The sequence below is a fragment of the Centropristis striata genome, chromosome 14, assembly GCF_030273125.1.
Source record: "Centropristis striata isolate RG_2023a ecotype Rhode Island chromosome 14, C.striata_1.0, whole genome shotgun sequence".
Taxonomy (NCBI): domain Eukaryota; kingdom Metazoa; phylum Chordata; class Actinopteri; order Perciformes; family Serranidae; genus Centropristis; species Centropristis striata.
In genome coordinates this window covers 19,327,605-19,348,959 of record NC_081530.1, presented here as the reverse complement: position 1 = coordinate 19,348,959, position 21,355 = coordinate 19,327,605, and the positions used below count along the sequence as shown (strand labels likewise).

General features: G+C 38.1%; 1 protein-coding gene across 4 annotated transcripts; it reads left to right on the top strand.

Moving 5' to 3' along the window:
• Positions 1-2,085: 2,085 nt before the first annotated feature.
• On the top strand, positions 2,086-20,264 carry thrap3b (thyroid hormone receptor associated protein 3b). Of its 4 annotated transcripts, none has more exons than XR_009395595.1 (11): positions 2,086-2,448; positions 6,470-6,624; positions 9,542-10,354; positions 11,800-12,417; positions 13,185-13,351; positions 13,500-13,611; positions 14,266-14,341; positions 14,949-15,124; positions 15,964-16,198; positions 16,349-16,425; positions 16,644-16,758. XR_009395595.1 is itself a non-coding variant. In XM_059349717.1 (11 exons), the coding sequence occupies exons 2-11, from the start codon at positions 6,503-6,505 to the stop codon at positions 18,981-18,983; spliced, it is 2,697 nt and encodes an 898-aa protein (XP_059205700.1). In that variant the 5' UTR covers positions 2,088-2,448; positions 6,470-6,502; the 3' UTR covers positions 18,984-20,264. The 4 variants fall into 4 exon arrangements, 3 of the variants coding, with proteins under 3 accessions (XP_059205702.1, XP_059205700.1, XP_059205701.1); XM_059349717.1 differs by lacking the exon at positions 16,349-16,425 and adding an exon at positions 18,756-20,264 and having other exon boundaries at positions 2,088-2,448; positions 16,644-16,793; XM_059349719.1 differs by having other exon boundaries at positions 16,349-16,780.
• The last annotated feature ends 1,091 nt before the right edge of the window (positions 20,265-21,355 follow it).

The window sequence follows — 21,355 nt, the reverse complement described above, 5'->3', positions numbered from 1 at the left end:
GAAATGAGTAATCTTCTTGAGGGGAATACCATCATCAGGCGGCACATTCTTACAAAGTGAATATGAAAGAAGTCTTTGTTTTAGATATGTTATTCATTTAACTCTCCAACAGAAAACACATCAGTAAGATGAGACAGAATACAACTTTAGGAAGTGAGTTGTGTTTGGTTTTGGCCGAGGCCGAGTGAGCCCTGAGTGGTGTTCAGGATGGAATCTGTGTCTGTGATAGGAGGCTCTATGTGGCTTTTAGTCTGATAAAAATAGAGCGCAGCACTACAAACAGCACACAGACCCCACAGACACCGACGTCAAGCTAAAAGACAGCTGTGTGTCCGAGGGCGAGCATGAACATCTTCCACAGCAGAGGAACAGAAAAGATAAATTGCTAAAGATTACAGGGCCATATGCCAAAAACAATTTTTGGGACTATAAATAATTCAGCTTTTGTGTATATGGTTTTGGTACACATCCCCAGTAGAAGTTGAATGTAAATAAGTATATTTACTCAAGTACTGTGACTTATTTCCTAGAAATTTGTACTTTACTTGAGTAGTTTTATTTTATGCCTCTCTATACTTAGTTCAACTACATTTTGGAAGTCAATAATATAGTTTTTACTCTAATAAATTAATTTGAAAGTTCTGCATATTCATTTTAACAATACAACATATATAAAAACACATACACGATGATGTATTATTGTCAATTAAACTACTCAGCAATATACAGTTATGGAAACAATTATAAGACCAGGCTTTTTCTTCAATTTCTTGTTCATTTTAATGCCTGGTACAACTACAGGTACATTTGTTTGGACAATTATAATAACAACAAAAATAGTTCATAAGAGTTTAATTTAAGAGCTGATATCTAGCCACTTTCCATTTCTTGATAATAACCAAAATCATTATCAATATAATCATGGAAAACGGCTAGATATCAGCTCTTAAATTAAATTAATTTATGAGCTATTTTTGTTGTTGTCATTATATTTGTCCAAACAAATATACCTTTAGTTGTACCAGGCATTGAAATGAACAATAAATTGAAGAAAACAAGGGTGGAATAATATTTTTTCCATGACTGTATGTAGGTATTAAAATGAGCTCCACCTTTACCAGCTGCAAAATAAAAGTAACTTACACATTAATGCATCAACAATAATAAACCAGTTTCATACTATTCTGAAATGGGCCCTTCTCCATAAAAAATACTTTAGACCAAAATATATTTTGATGCTAATACTTTTGTGCAAGTTTTGTGCTTTCACTATAGTATAGCTACTTTTACCTACTTGAGTGAAAGATCTGAGTACTCCTTCCACCACAGTATGTTTGTAAAGTATTTTGGGTTTAATCAAATATACAGAGAGAGGAGGAGAACAGCTGATGCACAGAGCGCCAGCAGCTATTTTTTCCCCTGTGGTCCCAGGCACATTAATTATGTGTGTACCTGTGCAACAGGTGTTACAGCAAGAAGAAATAACAGTTGATAATGAGCTCTCATTATTGAACATGTTGATTTTGCTTTGATAGTCTCATTTTATATTCTTCATATTTATATTTTGTCATTTAGGCTGTATTTGTTTACCCAAATATTTGTTTTTAATCATACACTGAAAAAGTGAGTGACATTTACTTAAAAAAAGCTCGGCAAGTTTTTCCACACAGAAAGTGTTTGTAATCTTTACTCAGGCTGTTTCTAATTAATATTTATTTAATAGAACAACTTATTTTTAAAACGAAAATACACACGTAAATTGCAGATTCACTGATGTCCCTCAATTACATTTTACTTGGAAATATCAAATAATTAAGCCAATGAACTTGTTAAGTGAATATTACTTGGAACGAATGATCCACTTATACATACAAAACTGAGGACACACAATAACAAACAATCACTAAGTAATGCACGACATGAAAAACTGCTATTTTAATGTAAAATCACTGAATTCGTATTTACAGGGCCAAAAAAATTTTTTTTTTCAGTGTATTGTTGATTAAAAAAAGAAAGTAAAAAAAAATCTCCTCCCTGCCATCACGTCGCACAAAATCTCGCGAGATTTGAGCGCAAGCAAAGCTAGCATCGTGAGCTAGCCATTTCTGTTGACCGTTAGCTCCCGTAAAATATTAATGCCGCCCAAAAAGACACATTTAGCGTAATTGTCAGACACATTAAAACGCCATCAGATGTATCTAATGGCGACTGACACGTTATTCCGGGCACATAGCCTCTAATAAAGGCGCAGCGTGTCTGTTTTAGTGACCTAGTTGGTAGCGGTGCCGCTGCTAACAAGCTAAGTTGCTAACAGGTTGCTAACATCCGTTTACAGTAAAGCAGGAAGGAGGGACCAGACGAGCTGCTTGGCCTCAAAGGTTACTGCACTTCTGCAAACATTTATTCATAAAAACGAGCCGTGTCCGGTGCTGAGAAAACGGGGGAAAGGTAAATGTAGCTTCACTTTGTTGCTGAGCTGATAGTAGAAGTCACTAACTGCTTTGTAAATTTGAAACGTGAAGCATATCGTGAAGGTTTGTCTCGAGTATCGACAGCTTTAGTCAGTTTTTATTTGACTTTAGTATTGATCACAGTGTTGTGCAACGTTACGTTGAGCAAAGCTAACTTTATTTTTTTTCAAATGTATCCTATATGTAGCTTTTTTTCATCAGTTTATTAGGTGTTGTTGTGCGTCTCTGTGCTGCACAGATAACTTCCATTATTTTGTTTGCATTATATGCTCAAATGGTTGATTATGAATGCTGATAACTGGCTAAAAATACAACCAAAATGGCCGAATTGACTATTAAATTCATTGGCTTGTGTTGGTAACATGTATGCCCAGTGGTGGAAGAAGTATTACATTACTAAGTGTACTGCTTGGTAAAAAAAAAAATAGCATCAAAATATTAAAGTTCCTATGGGAATACACTTGAATTTTAATGTAGTGATTTCAAGGTTTGAAAAGTACTTGGATTTTTTTTATTAAAGTGCTTGAAATATACATTATATTTGTTTCCAATTCTACCAAAAACATATGTTAAAGCATTAAACTTTTTTTATGTGTTTAAAAATTGTCACCCTTCTAAAGGATGCTGTTACGAAACAATTTGGTCATCTACAGTACAAGGACATCTCATTCATGTGATTTAACATGTGAAGTAATCAGTCTACTGTATGTACTGTCAGTGCTGTATATAAACATGTAATTTACCACAGGTTTAAGATGCTGAAAAAGCTTGAAAATGCACATTGGAAGGGCTTAAAACATGCTTGAATTTTACCCTGTGAAAGGTACAGACAGTAAAGTACTTATGCAGAATGGCCCATTTTGGAATGATTGATACATCATAATTTCTCAGTTGTGTAGTTGATACTTTGTAGTAATAACCTAATAACCTGCAAAGTAAGTAATGTTGTCAAATAAATGTTGTGGAGTTAAGAGAAAAACATAGTTACCTCAAACAAGTACTTCAGAAAATATTCTCGTAACACATCTGTAGTAGGTAAATTAAATAGCTATCTTATATTATATTTTTTTTTTTACAGCTGCCTGCATTTCATAATACAATCACAGGGATATTGAAGCACTAAACTGTTTGTACTTTTAAGAGCTTGACCTTAACTTTCGAAGAATTACAGCAGTATCAAAACTAAAAAAAGGACTTAAGTTGCCTCTGACTAGAGAAACTCTTACCCAGCATTTGAGTACTGCCTCTCATGTATGCCGGTTTCACAGACAGATATCTTCCTCCATTGTTAAAATGTGCATGTCTTTGGTTGGATGGTGCTCTCATCTCTTTTAACCTCAACCCACACAACCAGCCGAGCTACTTTTTCAAAGTAAACCCAAACCAGTTCTGCATCAATAACACCAGAGCACACAATATGACTTACTGCATCAGAACCAAGAAGAAGAGTATGTCATATTTAAATTTAACTGCAGATGTATATTGCATTAGATGATTTATCAGGGTGACCAGCTGCACAGACTGTCAAAGACAGCATGGAATGATGAAACCGGAATTATTAATGCTTGCTTTCACTTCCGCTTTTGTTCTGCTGGCAAATGGGGGGAGTTGGGCAGTAGATAATGTTGTGAAAGTCAGCTCACTGATGCACTGCCCTGTAATTATCATTCAGGGCGTTCACGAAATCTGCAGGGAAGAACAGAATAAGAGATGATGCTATGAATACAAAACCTATAATGCTTATCAAAAGCAAGGCTTCTACCTTAGCTTGTTCAGCTCTGCATGTTTAACTCATTCAGTGAAACTTGCTTGCTAAGAGTCTCAGCGATACATCTCATAATGTTCACTTTACATTTCAAATATTAAGCATCTTGATGAGGGACACATTTTCCCTTGCATGACTAAAGTGGTTAGATACCAAACATAGTGGTGCCTGCATGCAAAGAGGCACCTTAATTACATGTATTTGGTAAGATTGGAGGTTCACTCAAGAGCAATGAAGGCCTTTAGTGGTCAGTAAAACACTTAAGTGTCTGCTTTAGTTTTGGAAAGCAGGGGGAAGCCTGTACTGCACTCGGCAACCATTGTTTGGCACATAGCAACTGTTGACCCATTAAACATGAAAGAAAACAGACATTCCTCACAGAAAAAAAACCCATTATTGTGCATTTAATTGGATTCTCAAAGGAAGTCTTGAATAAGATACAAACACTTCAGACGTTTAGTCAAAAGGTGGAAATATCAGTTTGTATTCATTAGTAGCAGGGATGCTGCCTTTTCAGCTTTAAGAAGTCCCTGCGGACGTAAAAATCATTCTTCTTGTACCACAGCACTAAAGCAGCTCTGCTTTACCTGTTTCAGGGCTGCTGCTTTGTAAAAGACTGGTTTTGTTGAAGAAAGACATGAGAGAAAAAGTTTTCAGGTATTAATAGAGCATCCTGGCAAATGGGCAGCAATATGAACAAAATGCTGCTAAATTTGAGTTGATAGTTTTAATCTTTATATTTTCCTCCTTGGTAGAAACTAGAAAATAGAGAAAGAACTAATAGTTCCTGTTCTGCAAGTTGGGATTAAATCATTGATGCAGTGTTGCACATGTTGCCTTTTTCCGTTAGTGATGATTCAGTAGTTAGTTTTTGGGTCAAGGTCACATAACTGAACCGCTGGTTGTTTACCTCCAGAGTTTCATTTTATCTAAATGTTTTACAGAATCAGAATGGGTTTATTGCCAACTAGGTTAGGAGGAATTGGCCTTGGGGTCTTTGGTGCGTACAATGAACATTTTTGAAAAACTGATATAAAGGCAAAGGACAGGTCAGCAAAAATAAATATAGAATAGAAAAAATGTAACAAAAAATTGTACAATATAACTGTTGTAGAATGAGAAAGCTGTAGTTTTGTGTAGGTTGTGCAAAAATATTGATCAGAGGATGTGCAAAAGTTCATATTTATTTAAGAAAAAGATGTTAAGCATAAATTAAAATGTAAAAAAGTTGCTCAGTGTTGGATACATGCTTTGCCCTGTTGTCCTGCTAGATTTGTTTTTTTGGCGTCACGTTTGACCTTCTAACAGCCAGATGTGTCATTTTTAAAGTCTTTTTTTTTTTTTTTGGTCAGGTATTGTAATCTTCAGATTGGTTTATTGAGATTGGTTTCATGTTTCACAGATCAGAGTTTTTAAGCTTTATAACAGCATCTTGAATCTATTTTATTTTTGGAAAGGCTTATATTTAGGGGCATTTTGTGTCTTTATTACCGGTAGATAGCAGAAGTAGAGAGATGACAGGAAATGAGTGAGAGATCAACAACGACAGATTCAAAAGGGGGATGTGCGGTTTATGATCAGCCTCTTAGCCCCACCAAACGATCTTATACACCAGAATTTTACAGAATCACAGTAATGGCCGCTTTCTCAAGATTGTCTACCTTCAATAAACCACAGAGCTGATTTATGTAGGTCTTACTACACTTATGTGATCAATTTTGTTGTAATGATGACAAATTCACAGAACCTGATCCTGTGTTGTAGGCTGTATCCTGTTTTTGGAAGGCCCATGTTTTTGGAATGCTTCCCTATTAAGGTTGATTTGTGTCTGATGTTGAGCCAGCCCTCACTCCTCCTCAGCAGCTGCAGCCTTCAACATCTTTCTGCACAGATGCTCAACCTGTCTCACGTTGCTGCTGGCTCATGTTTACATGCTGCTCCAGCTGTCTGCTACAGTCTTACAGCTAACCTGTTGGCCTTTGTGTGTTATCACTGCATTGGTCTTGACAGTTCAAGGTCATGTGGGGCTTCAGGGGGAGGATTTAAAGCAGCTAGGTGAAGGGGTCTTGATGGCGTTGGGCATGGTGTCTTGTACGCGGCCCAGCCTGTCAGCAGGTTGAGATATTATGCAACTGCACGATTCTGTTTATATTGAACTTGATGTTTTCTTTTGAAGAGCCTCCGTTCGAGTAAAACTAATACAATTCACTTGTTTTCTCCTCATGTTTTTAAGGGAAAGAATATTTTTACTCAGCTGAGCACAAAGATGTCAAAGGCTCCGGATTCGCCAGCTCGGTCTCGCTCCAGATCGAGGTCGAGATCCAGATCTTACTCCAGATCTCACTCGAGAAGCCGCTCCCGCTCAAGATCCAGAAAACGTCGCTATAGGTAAATCCATTTCTCTGTTTTTGACATTACCGATAGCATTAATTTAGACTGCAGAGTGCCTAAAACTCACTGAACTGGTTAATATGGTTTTGAATGAGTAATAATATGTACGAATATGCACTACAGCTATTAGCTGTGCTAGTCATTACTACGAATGTGACTAATAATTTTTGTTAACTGATATGGCCGATCAGCCATTGAATGTGTTTCAACTTCAGTAGATAGACTTTCACTTTGCCTAATTGGTGGCTATTTACTCTGATTTAAAAGCAATGCACCTTTCATTGGTATGCAGACAACTGTTTGTGCTCTGGAATATCAGTCAGTGCTGTCAAACAAATAACACAAACATTAGCTGAGTACACTGGTGGTGTACTCATATTCTGTTTGGCTCTGTATGTAGGACAGTGCAAAGCAACTAGGAAAGGGCTAGCTCATGTTTCAGTTGTTTGCTTCATCCCTTTTCATGTGAATTTCTCTTTGAGATCACTTCTTAAACGGAGGACTCACTGAGTTCAGTTGAAGACTACAACCGACAAAAAATAAAATACTCTTTCCTTTTGAGCATAGACTGTATATGAGGAATGGACTGTCAGTTGCTGCATCAATTTGAATACTTTTTACTTCCCTAACTCTAGTTAAATTAAAATGTAATTGAATGTTCCTCTTTTGTCTGGGCCATACTGGTTGTGGGTTTGCTCTCAATTTGTATAAATGTTTGCCTGTGTGGCTGACCAAGCCTGAAGATATTTGCATCAGCTAACCCTGTTGTTAGGAATCACCAGCCATTTATAATTGTGATGTGTGTAACAGTTTTAAGATGTCAACCAATATGACATTTTATTGATTTAATGTTAGGAAGGAGGTATTTCAATGCTGGCTGCCTTGTTTTTAATTGTTTTTAATCCATGTTTCCTTTTGAAGCTCGAGGGTTAAACCACTTTCACAGACACTGAGTTGTTGAGTGGATGTTTTTCTTTGAAGAGCATTGCTACACTGCACGTCAATGATTGGCAAAAGGAGTAGAGAGCAAGTTCTCTTGGCCGCATCTCCCTCCCCCTTCACTGCCTCCTCCCTCGGTGGATTAGAGCAGGTTGTGTCCCGGCTCTACCTTTTGTCCAACACATAAATTAGAGCCAGACTGTCCTGCTTGTGGGAAGTATAGTGTCTTTTGTCCCGGACTGCTCTGCTCCAATGAAAAGGTAGAGGCAGAGGAATGACTATTCTGTGTTTGGCTTAGTGTAGCTGGCATGTACTTGTAAACTTAATGGTTTTGTGTGTGGCCAAACAATCCATGACTACAGGAGTAGTCATAACATTTTGTCAATTAAAGTCACATTTCTCACACGCCTGAATTTATAATTTGCTTCTATATATTTCTCCTGTTTGTGTTTGAATGTATTTTATCTGCAGCCTTTGATAAGTGAAGACACAGTTTGTTTTGTAGGTGGACTTTTGTTTGCAGATGTTATGTCATGATGATTAGTTTTCTGTTTGTCCTCATGTGTTTGTTTTATAGTTGAAATCACAATGTACTCTGTTGAACCGGAGTTATTTGTCCTCAGGGAAGCAGCTTGTTGGAAGCTGTTTTTAGAAATGATCCACGGGGCAGTATGTGAATCCTTGTGCGATCTCCTGTATGTAATTTGAATATATGTTTATGCATTCGGGTGTGGATAACAGATACAACACCATGCTATGTGTAGGTCCTTCCCATCATCACTGAACTTACATCGCCCCCAACTGGACATTCGTTGGTTTCTGTCTCTTGTCAAGGCTACCCATAATATGATTTTGAATCCACTAGAGCCCATTGTGTACACAAAAAAATGAGGAATATTATTTATTTTTCAAAAGCTGTTGTTGCAATAGGCTTTATGTGCTGGTCAGAAAGCTAAACTACATGTCTCTTTAAAACCTTTCTTGGTAGTGTATAATATATTTTAAGGCCGAAACTAATAACTATTTTAATCGTCTATTAATCTTTCTAACAGTTACTAACTATTCTTACTATTTTCTGAATGAATTAATTTATTGTTTTGCCTATTAGGTGTGAAACCTGAAGCTGACATCTTCAGATAGCTTGTCGACCAAAAACCCAGAGACTTTTAGTTTACTGTTATGGAAGACAAAAGAAACAAGAAAAAACTTGCATTTGAACAATTATTAACAATTAAAATTTTCCATTGATTATTCAAGTTGTTGCTGATTAATTTTCTGTCAATAGATTAATTACGGAACTAAGAAATTGTTGAATCTGACCCAGAAAATTGCTATATCTGCTACATCATATCATAGAAAGTAGAGGTGGGGGAAAAAATCTATAGCACAGTATTGAGATATATTTCGTGGCCATATTATATCGTTTCATGGCCGGAAAGTACCGATGTTTAGCATTCTGACGACCGGTGGGCCGTCATTTTTGCAGTGTTTTTTTTTTTTTGGGAGGCTGTAGTGGGCTGACTTTTAGGAATATACTGGAGATACTGGTATCATATGAAAGTAGAAGATCTGAGGGATCTATATATCGGGATAACGTGTTGGGATGTTGTTGAAATAACTCTGCAAAGTTAGACTTTTTTTTATGTTTCATTCAAAAAAATTCAGAGTAGAGAACTTAAAGTTGAGGAAAGATTGAGAAAATGCTGCAGTCATTGTCGTCCATACATGTTTGATATCAGTTCAGTTTGACTGAATACTTTGTTGGTCCATCTGTGGGTTTGACTCTCATTGTGGAGAAATAAAAAGACTGATGTGAGATGAATAGACTGAGAATTTTCTCCTATTTTCAATTCTTGATTGAATTTTATTTTGTTCTGCTGAATCCCACCTCTAATTGAAAGTGGCACTTTCAAGGTTTAAAATTGTATTAGGCCATAATCTTTCTTGTGTCTTTTCTTTGTTCGCTCACATCCAGCTCTAGATCCCGTTCCCGCTCTCGCTCCCACTCTCCGTCCTACAGAAACTATCCTACCAGGGACTATCAGAACAACAGAGGTGGGTTCAGAGGCTACAACCGAGGCTACCGGAGGCCCTACCACTACCGTGGCAGAGCCCGAGGCTATTACCAACGAGGCCATTACCAGAACAGGGGAGGAGGCGGCGGCTATGGCTATAAGTCCAACTGGCAGGGTGGTGGAGGTGGTGGTGATAGAGGTGGTGGAGGAGGCTGGCACGACCGGCACCATGACCAGGACCACCACGCACACAGTCCCAGGAGAGGGCGCTCACGCTCCCGCACACCCAAGAAGCGCTCAGGAAGCCGGAGCCGCTCCCACTACTCTGACCGCTCATCTTCACGGGGATCCCGGCGCTCCAGGCACTCCAGCTTCTCCTCGCGGTCCCGGTCGTCATCGCCACGTCACCGCAGCAGCAAGGGCAAGCACGGCTCCAAGGAGAGTAAGGACAAGGTAGAAAGTCAAGCAGACAAATCCGGTCAGGCAGCAGATGGCAGCGCCATCGAAAAGGTGTCTGGCGGTAAATGGATTGACTATGACACCAGCCCTAAACGAACCCCCCCAGAGACTAAAAAAGCGGACAGTGACACTGGTCCTGACGGCAAAGGACCTGGGAGCGGCGGCCCTCTGTGGAAAACCATCGGGACCGCGTCCCCTCCAGCAAAGAGCCCCACAAAGTCTGGACAAACTGCCTCCTTCAGCGGCTTCGGATTCTTCTCAAAGGAGGACTCCAAATCTGCCGATAAGAGCGGGATCTCCGCTGCCTTCAAAAAGTATGTCTATTCTGTTTGTTGTTATTTCAATGTAATGGCATTATCTTTTTAATTTTTCTAACAAATTATGAACGTTATTTTTCTTTCAAACATATTTAGCCTTTTTTCAAAGATCCCTGGAGGAATACAGGTTAAAAAGGAAAGAAAACATAAGACTCCAGATATTAAGTGCATTGTTGTCCTTTTCTGAGCACTGAGAGGAAGTTGTATGAAATCCCATTTACTTAGGACGGTGGTGCTTACGTGAGTATGATTACTGCAATGTGAGTCCTGGTCTTTACTGTTTGTTTAGGGGTGGGCTTTTTTATTTTTATTTTTATTTATTCAGTGTCAAGATCAAAATAGGAAGTTAAAACCAGAAACTGCTGCAAAACTTCTGTGGAGCTCGTAGGTTTATATATTGTACAGAATCTGCCATTTTTAAGTTCCTATTTTTATTTTTAAGAATAATTTGACCAGTAAAATATACTGATGAGCAGGTACATTAATACTGAGAATTATGTCCAAATACTTTTCAAAGAACGCCCCACTGACCTTTAATTCCTAAGAGTTAAAACGCTACTAACCTATATGTACACGTGTACTGTCAAAGGGTAAGAAAATATTGATACACCTGAGTATTACCATATTACGATTTGTGATACTGTGTCAATTCTCAAACACGGCATTATCGATAAAAGTTTAATAAGCGCTGATAAGCGTCAAGTTTCATAGCAGACAGATTGCACAAAAAGTTGTTTTCTAATGATGTTGGATCTTAAAGCGACTGTCATAAATGCAAAGGTAGATCCCACAATTGTAATAATAATAATTGCATAATGTTTTTTTTAGCTTTCTGTAACATTAGAAAAGCCTTGCTTACAGTGTGGCAATATATTGAATTGTAACCTTTATCATGATACGTATTGTATCACCATGACACAGGTTTGGCAGAGTGAAAATATACTGTTCACATAATCATCAGTTCAGTATCTCAGTTCAGTTGTTTTTAGGTAATAAGAATATGCACAAATAAAGTCCCTCAACAGACTGTCATTACTAAATAAGCAAAGGGTTGCATTCTTAGTTTTTATTTAATGTAAACATATTATGCTCATTTTCAAGTTCATATGAGAAAATTCTGCCACAACTGCTGTCAAAAGATTTTATTTTGGATGCAAGTGTAAAAGGAGAATCACAGGAGTGAATAATCAAAACACAAATTATTATCTTGTCAGCCCGGAGCAAGAAACAGAAGTTAATAATCCAATAATTAACATTATGAATGCAGTTCTACCATCTGTTTGTAAGCTTGCCCATCCCTGTTGTGTAATACAGTTTTCTTTTTCAGCTTGTAACAATATGTTGTCTTATTTTCCCTCTTATGTTATTCAGTAATAAATAAGTATATTAGTTGTATACCTCGTGTTGCAGGTATTAAAGTTCATTTTGGTTCTCTTTTTCAGGTTCTTGGCTGAGAACAAAAACAAAAAGCAGGCTGCTGAGAAGGAGAACGGTCGCGATAAAGAGCAGAGCGCCACAGACAGAGAACTGGAGAAAGGAAGCAAGTCTGGAGACCTTTTCAGCATCTCGTCCACTTCTTTCAACGACTCCAAAGAGGACAAGACCCTGCCTTTCTTTGACGCTGGAGAAGAGGAGTTCCTCAAGTCTCACGGGCTGAAAGAGCGAGACATCGAGGAGGACGGGGAGATCAAAACCACCCTCACAGCCCGGGACCTTTTTGGTAAATGGGGGGACGAACCAAGCTATCCGACATCCTACCCGTCAGTGAAAGAGAAGAGCCGGAGAGATGCTGAAGAGGCGGAGCCGGTGGATCACATGGAGGAGGACTTGTTCCGAAGCCGCAAGCACAGCTCCAAGAAAGAGGAGAAGTCCAAGAAGAAGGAGAAGAAAGAGAAGGAGAAGTCTAGAAGGAGTCCGTCCCCTCCCGCAACTTCCAGAGAGAAGGAGCGGCCGCTGTTCCCCGGAGCTTTCCCTCCTCGTGAGGACTCACCTGTACGACACCTGACCGCGTCAAGGCACGACTTTGAGCTCAAAGTCGGCTCTGTTGATGAAAAGCCCAGGTATGTGTAATTAAACCAGATCATTAAATGTACACTGCAATATTAACACCTGGGCCCAAATATAAGGATTGTAAAGTAAGAGACTTTTAAGATACATAACAGTAACAACTCGTAGATCCTCGCTAGGCAGACTTTTCTCTTGTACAGGTGAAACATGAGACACACCCACATTGTTGAGCTTATCGGGCACAGACTCACAAAATGAAGCAAGGTCCATTTTTTTTGACTGCCTACGTGTCCCTGTATCTTAAAGAAGCATTTAATTAACATTTGTTGACTGATGTGAGGATATGTGAAGCTTTGGACTAATAATCTGCATTAAGTGGGTTGTTTTTATTCAGCACTAGCAATCACAATTTGAACATAAGGTTAGGTGTTAATGTTATTTCTATTGAGGGTAGCATTGTCTTGCAAACTTGTTATTCCACATTCCACTTGTATGACTGCACGTTTAAAGTTACTAGTTTTAACATTTTGCTGAAGATAAGTTGAGGTTCTCAGCCAAAGTAACTTTGGCAACATCTAACTTAACCGTAACTTCTGATGGTTCTGTTTTCTTTGTTCTCAGAAAATATTTGCAAAGCTAATGCTGTCATAACAATGACATAATCACACAGTTTGCTTTTGGATTGGTTTTGGATCATGAGACAAATTCATGAGACAACAGTGTCGACATTTTGTGTCCCCTTTGTCCTATATTTGGGCTCACATTGTAGATATTTTTGCTACTTAATGTTCATTGTTCCTGACCTCTTCTGTTCTCTCAGCTCGTCACTGTCTAAAGAGCGCCTCATGCCCCGAGACCTGGTCAATCCTTCTCAGAAAGATCCAGAGTTTCGTTCCATTTTCCAGCACATTCAGTCAGCACAGCTCCGCCGCAGCCCCTCTGAGCTGTTTGCTCAGCACATAGTCTCAATTGTGCATTACATCAAAGGTAAAGTGTGACCCGAGCTGGTTTCGTCCGGCTTCTACAGACTCGAGACAACAGGAGTGACGACAACATTTCATTACTTCTATAAGTTAGATACCGCAGTAGGTGCTGCTGTATGTGGAATAATAGTTTGTTCTTCTTTTATTTGCAGCTCAACACTTCCAATCCTCAGACATGACTTTAAGTGAGCGGTTTGCCATGTACCAAAGAAAAGCTGCGGAGGTAGAATTGATGAAGCCAAGGAAGAGCCCAGAAATCCACAGGTACCTACAGCGGCTAATTATCTGATCTCAAGTAGGACTGCACAATATGTCATTTCAGGGTTGACATTGCGATGTTCACATGCACAACAAGCAATATATTGAAGTTTTCCATGAAGGGTCCTGTGTTTCCCATTAATAACTTACAGTCTAGGTAGGCTCGCCACAGTTTCATAATTATTTGTTTTGTACTTCTTAACGGAGGATGTCTGAGTCTGCCAAGGGAATTTAAAGTTGATGGAAAGGCCGCTCCAACAGACATACTGGAGTATGTCTAAAAACATAGCGATTAATTGATCGTTAACATTATAGATGCTAGATGAGTTGGCAGGTTTCTTCCAAACGCCCATCCCTAATCTACACCAATGTGTAGATCTAATCTCTTAATTTTGCTCTTGAAGAGCACCAGATTGATGCATATGACTTTAAAACAAACAAAAAACAGTTTCTTCTAGTGGTGCTTGTCCCTGGACCTGGAGAGTGAAAATTCTTGTAGGGTATTTATTGTTATTATGTTGTGATATACATTACAGAAATAACAATATTAGTTTTTTCAATATTGTGCAGCGAAGATCTGAAGTGTTTTATTCCAAAAGCACTTCCATTTGTTTATAATCTTTTCTTACTGGCATTCAGGCTTTCTTCTTCTTCCCTCAGGAGAATCGATGTTTCCCCCAGTGCCTTTAAGAGGCACTCTCACCTGTTTGAGGATATGGAGGAGACGAGCTACAAGGTGACCTGCCATTTTGAAATTTGACGTATTTGGAACAAGCAAATTTGAGACGATCCAAAGCAGCAGTGTTCAGCTTTGTGCTTTTCTTTCAAAGGATGCATATATCTAAATCAAAAGAGCCCAATTGTTGTTTGTAAGTGCCAAGAAAGAAAGCCCCCCCAGCGTATGAGATATGGTTATTGATTGGGTATGTACGAACCCAAGCAAAGGCTAAAAGGAAGTGAATTAAGATCCTGAGTCCAAGCCTCTCAAGGGACGCTTATCAGTGCCTTTACCTTGTAAGTATTTTTCTTAAAAAGAAAAAAAATCAAGCTACAAAAAAACTGTGAAATTCAATTCAATTTGTTTTAATGAGCTACATGCATGCTGCTGGTTTCCACAAATAGTTTTATATTAAACTGTAAAAAGTCACTTTTTAAGAATATTTTTACTGCATTAGTAATGTCATGTGTAGAGTAATAATTGTCACATTTCCACTAGAGGGAACACAATACTTAATAAATGTTGTGCATCTGTTGTGATGTTTGTTTCATTTTGTATTTCATGTTCACCAAATTAGTTGATTTTAACAGCCAGTTTAGTGGCTAATAAGCACATTTTTCTGCAGGATCCAAGTAAAAAGTTCAAAGGCGACGTGATGGACCTTCGCCTGGATATTGAAAGACGTAAGAGGTTTGCTGGGAAGGAGTTCAAGCGTGAAGGAGGCAGGAGTCCCGGAGGCTCCCGAGGACCAAGCAGAGAGAGGTCCTCTGAGAAATCTGGGAAACACCACAAGAAATCCAAGTACGTTCAATCTCAGTTTTTCCCTCAAGAGCTTCAGTCATGTCTTTAAATCAGCAACATGGCACCAGGGAATAGTTAGAGTGGTTATTGTTGTTGCTGTGGATTTGTTGCCATGTTGCAGGAATGTTTACAGCAGCAGAGTAAGATAAACAATTTCACTTTTTCTTTTCCCCCACACATTCACAATATATAATTTTAACTCCCTACCAAGTATAAGTCAGCGCATCACTTTTCTACAGTTCATGTCTGGCACTTAGATGAATGACATTGTTTACATGATTAAAGCATTCTTAATGTAAAGCTTTAAAAATCAGAAACAGAAATTGGTGTAACACAGGCAGGTTTACACAGAAAACGACTGAGTATTTTGGTGCATGACAATAAACAGGAAAATAACGCAAACATAAATTTTCAATACAGATATGGAAAATAAATCCATCTTGTCAGTGGTTTGTTGCAAGTGTGAAAATATGGTCTGAAAAAATATAGAATGTAAGGAATGGCTTTTTTGGTCATTTAAATACATTTTGCCATGGAAATTAAATGCATTGTAATTGTGTTTGTGTTGTTTTTGAAGGAGCATTTTATGTTTTTTTTAGACCAAATTTTCACACATGCAGTAGCCCCTTTACAATATAACAATATAATGGTATAATTACAGCACACCTGGAGTATCCACAGGTGTATTTCAATTAAAATTAAGTGCATTTAACATTTTTGTGAAGGAGGAAGAGGTAACCATACCAGCTGCCTTACAAATCAACCTGCACATTATACCTTCAAATTCTTTTGTTTAGTTTTTAAGACACATCTGAACCTTTTTATGTTTGTTTTCACAGGAAGGGTAAAAAGAAGCGGGACCGCTCTCCTTCCTCCTCTTCCTCCTCCTCCTCTCCGTCCCCTTATCCTCCACCTTTCAGAGGTAAAGAGTACATGGGAGGAGAGGGGATGGAGCACTCGGAGGAGGGCTATGGTCACCCACGTTACCCTCCACGGGACTACAGTGGGCCCGCAGACAGGGGCCCTCGAGAGTATGAGGGCTACAACCCAGAGAGAGGCCGAGGCCGCGGATTTGTAAGTTCCTGTCTCAGCTTTGTTTATTCCTTCTTCTGAATTTGTTTTTTTATTTCACTGAGGTACTGACATCTCATCTTCTTACAATTCTTTGTCCTAATGGCATCACAGTAGACTGCACTTCTCTGCTCTGTTCCTTCCTCCTAATAGACATAATATGGATGATGATGATAATGATGATGACACTCTATCATACATTTTCCATGCACTACCTGATTTTAATTAAGGTAATGTAGCGTGAAACAGTTGAACTTCACCTCATCACTAAACAAATGCCTGATTTCCATCGGTATGGATTTTTATTTGTGTGTTCTCATCGATGCTGGGTTGAATTTCTTTTATTCTGACCTGTTCCAAAAATAATAGTAATCAAAGATGATAATAAATATTCCTACATGTTGTGTAGAAAATGTCCCTTGACTGCATGTTGTTGTTTTGCTTTCAGTTCCCCAGAGTGAGAGGGAGAGGGTGGAACAGGGGAAATTATCCAGGCAACAACAGCAATGGAAACCCTGCCAATATGAACCCTGCAGCGCGCCCTCCAGAGGAGGAGTGGGACCCTGAATACACTCCCAAGAGCAGGAAGTATTACTTGGTGAGCTTAAAATTGATATAATGGTACATATGAGCTAGAGGTGCGGGAAAAAACTGATACAGCGTAGTATCGCAATAATAATATCGATTCATGGCCACCAAGTATTGATATTTAGCGATCCAACGGCTGGTTGGCCATCAGTATTTTTTTTTCCAGAGGCCGTAACGGGCTCACTTTAAGTGATATTTAGTCAAATATACTGGAGATACTGGTATCATATGAAACTTGAAGATCTGAGAAATCAAATCTATAGGCACCATGTGCGTCATGATATTGTGTCGTGAAGTTGAAATAACGCTGCAAAGTTAGGCTTTTTTAAGTTTCATTCAAAGAATTTCAGAGCAGTAAAGCTTAAAGTTGAGGAAAGTTTCAGAAAATGCTGCAGTTGTTGTCGTCCATACATGTTTGATATCAGTTCAGTTTGACTGAATACTTTGTTGGTCCATTTGTGGAGAAATGAAAAGACTGAAGTTAGATAAATAGACGATGAATATTGTATTGCAATACTCACCATATCGCAAAATAATTAAAATCGCCATAATATCGTATAGTGACTCAAGTAAAATCGTATCATGGGGCCTCTGATGATTCACACATCTAATATGAGCTGAATGTGAAGTGGATGGCAGTGAGTCAGGCAGGGAGAGGGGTATGACTGGCTATTGATGCGTTTGAACCTTTTTCATTTCTAAAGAGACAAACATACAAACCGGTGTTTCTGGACTGGTTAAAAATAAATAAATGAAACATTTTTAAAAAAGACAGAAATTATTAAATTAGTAAAAAAATAGTTATTTATTAGTTATAAAACGTATTTATAGATGGATCCTATTCATGCCTAATGTTCCTATTTCAGACATTAGTTCACGGTTATTATCCATTTAATACATATTATATTGAACTCAGAAAAATCTTTCTGCCATTTGTGCAGAAAAAGGAGTCTTTTCATCAATATAGTGTCCTAATTTCAACATTGAAGTAGAAGGAGGGTCATCCCTGACCCACTTCATCATCAGAACTGAATCATTTCCTCATATTGTTAAAGAGTTGAACATTTGAACACAACAACACAAACAGACATAAAAGTGGATTTGCTGACACCTGCTGACCTGTTTCTGTACAGTTCCTACGTGATTGGAAAAATTGGTGAAATTCCAGCTTTAGACCTACTATAAATAAGCAGTGATCTATAGATATATTATTCAGGATGTTACGTTATAACTCTTCATATGTTGCAGATTGAAATTCTGGAAGGTAAATCTGTCGTATTGCTTCCCATGGAAGACCATCTAACACCAGTTGTAGCTTATATATAAAGCTTTCATTAACTGTTGTTTTAAGCATCTGATTTTTTTTTCACCAGAGGAGAGGCTCTTATCTTTACTGAGGAAGCATCTTGTCGCACAGGAAAACAAACAAACAAAAACCCATTTAAACATTTTGAGCATGTTTGCAGTGTTTTTTATACATACAGTCGTGGAAAAAAATTATTAGACCACCCTTGTTTTCTGCAATTTATTGTTCATTTGAATGCCTGGTACAACTAAAGGTATTTTCTTTGGACAAATATAATGACAAAAATAGCTCAAAAGAGTTTAATTTAAGAGCTGATATCTAGCAAGTTTCCATGGTTTTCTTGATCATGATTTTGGTTATCAGAAAATCATGGAAAATGTCTAGATATCAGCTCTTAAATTAAACTCGTATGAGCTATTTTTGCTGTTATCATTATATTTGTCCAAACAAATGTACCTTTAGTTGTACCAGGCATTAAAATGAGCAAGAAATTGAAGAAAACGAGAGTGGTCTAATATTTTTTTCCCCATGACTGTATGAGGGAGTTTTAACCCTTGTGCCTCGATATGGACATTGTTTTTGTCTTTTATTATATTTGTTTGATCATTTTGGCTTCATTTTTTATTTTCTGACTTGACCTTTAATGCTGTCTGTGTCTCCTTCCAGCACGATGATCGCGACGGTGAGAAAACCTGGGTAGACAACCGCGGCAGAGGCCGGGGTTCCTTCCCACCTCGCCGGGGTCGCTTCGTCTACCGTAAGGGGGGCAGCAGCCCCAAGTGGACCCACGACATGTACCAGGGAGGAGAAGAGGGGGCGGAGCTGGGAGACGACGGCATGGAAGTAGGTCGTAAAGAAGCTAAGATCGTTGGAGACTCTGCACAGAAGCCGTAGAACCGATCACTGCATCGTCATCGTTACGTTTTCATGAGTGTCAGAGCGGTTACAGTGACGATGGAAGGGCTTCTTCATTTCCCCTCCACGTCATCTCATCATTTAGTGGTTAATGTTCTTCACACTTAAGGTGAAGAGAGACTGGAATGAAGAGCAGCACTCTGTTACCTTCTGTTCGTGAGGTTGGCTTCATTTCAGTCTTGTTTTTTTTTAACGTAAAGGTGAGTTTGTGTTTCGCAGCTGGTCGACTTAATTGTATCTTTTTAAGGGAGAAAATACTGAGGCAACAAAGATGAATATTCTCTAAAAAAGAAAAAAGAAGACAAAATAAGACATTTGTGCCTTAGAAAATATTAATTCAGTACTCTACCTGTGTAATCTGTTTGAAGGTAAAGCCCCAGCTCTCTCCTGTTGAGAGAAGTTAGATGATATCCATCTTTTCTTTGTTTGTTTTTTGGGGCTGTGATAAATCTTTGATGTTACTGCATGAACCGTTTAATTCATACCTCGCTCCTCGGGACCAATCAGCAGTGGGCTCAGGGCTCATGACCGTCAAATCATCAGACATGTTCTGATAAACCCCTGAAGGATTGATGTTTTTCACTCATATTATCTGGGCTTTTTCATACTGTGCCACTTCACCTGAATTTCTCATTATAAGTGACGACATTGTTAAGTGTGTGTGCTACAGTATACGTATGTTTTCAGTTAAAAAAAAGAAAAAAAGAATTGGCAACAAAATATTTTGCTTTAGACAGATAAACTAGTAGGTTTTCTGCCTCTTGTCATATCGATTTAGGTAAGTGGCTACATTTTGTTTAGATTTTTAATAAAAAACAGAATAGGCTAATACATGTATAGAATTATAAGACTAAATTATTGTAATCTTAACATCTTGGGGCGGGAAACTTAATATGGTTCTTTTTTTTTAATACAACAGTTGCAGTAAATCCTCTCGCAAAACTAAAGACACCAGTTTCTGAGCAACCTGGGCATCAAAACAAGTGGAGAAACCCAAGAAATTGTGACAAAATGTTTTGTCAAAGGCAACGATTAAAAGTGTATATTTTTAAGAGGAGTTGACAAGAACTAGCAGAACTAGTTTTGTGAATCTCACTGTGCTGCTTCGTCCCACTTTCGAGTGTACATACTGCATGTACTCAGCAGAATTGTAGGACTTTTTTTGTTTAATCTGAAGCTGAAAACTTTTGTACTGTTCTCAAGAGCTTTGGAGTACTTTGTCTTTTAATTTTCAATAAATCTTTCTTTGATTCAGGGCAATTCTGTGAGTGTGATTGTTGAGGTCAGAAACTTAACTGACTGACTGTAGAAATGTTAGAAATGTTATATATGCTAAATGGTTTGTGAATAATCTCTTTATTTTTTACACTGCAATATGTGTAAAAATATTGTTATAATTTTGCACGGTAACAGTTGCCATACATTTCTTTGTTTGGAAATGTTGGCTTCTTTTACTCAACAAAAAAACATCAACTTAAAAAAACTGCCATAAAATTGTAAGTTACCAATATTTTCCACTTTCACTGAGTCGAATAGTTGCATCACTTCAGTCCTGATATTAACTATGAAATATTAATTACATTTTTGGGAAATTTTAATCAATTAAATGCCTGTTTGTTTACATAATGAAACTATATGCTTTAAGAGGGATTTTTTTTTTCAAGATCCATTTTTATTTTTTTGTGCAAACTCCCACTTGTTAACTTACAGGACCCCTTCCTAAAAATCATATTAAATGCGACTTAATTTATCACTATTATTTTAGGGAAAATAATCTGTATTGTGTAGTTTTAATTGGGGTAGTTTTGTCTTTATTTTTCTGTATTTTGGCTACTCAGTCTACTATATAGTTATATGAGGTGATGTTCAACATTGGGTGTCTGAAACGTCATCAATTCAAAATCATCTTGATAAACAAATCTGATAAAGAATTGAGGTGGCAAAAGAATGTTAAATGAACATTTATTAGCTGTGAGGAAGTGTGAATTTGTCCCAGAATGAGACACTCATCACCATCAGGTCATGAGTGTCTCATTTTGTCAGTATTGAGAGTTGTTTTCTCATGAATCCTACAACAATCTCCATTCAGTGTTAGTTAACGGACACAAGCTGCTGCAGTTGTAACATAGTGAGTCTTTTCATGCACAGAGGAGGAAAACCCAGCCAACAGAAAATAGACCGTCTCCTGTGACATCGCTTGGATCCACTCTGGGAAGCTCTGCATTGGTAATATCTACAGTACGGCTGAGGTGAATGGCTCATTCATAGCCTCGATACAGACATGTCTTCAGCAGAGAGAGCTGCAGTGTTGGAGCAGAAACTGGGAGGGAGGGAACTGGGAATTGTGGAAA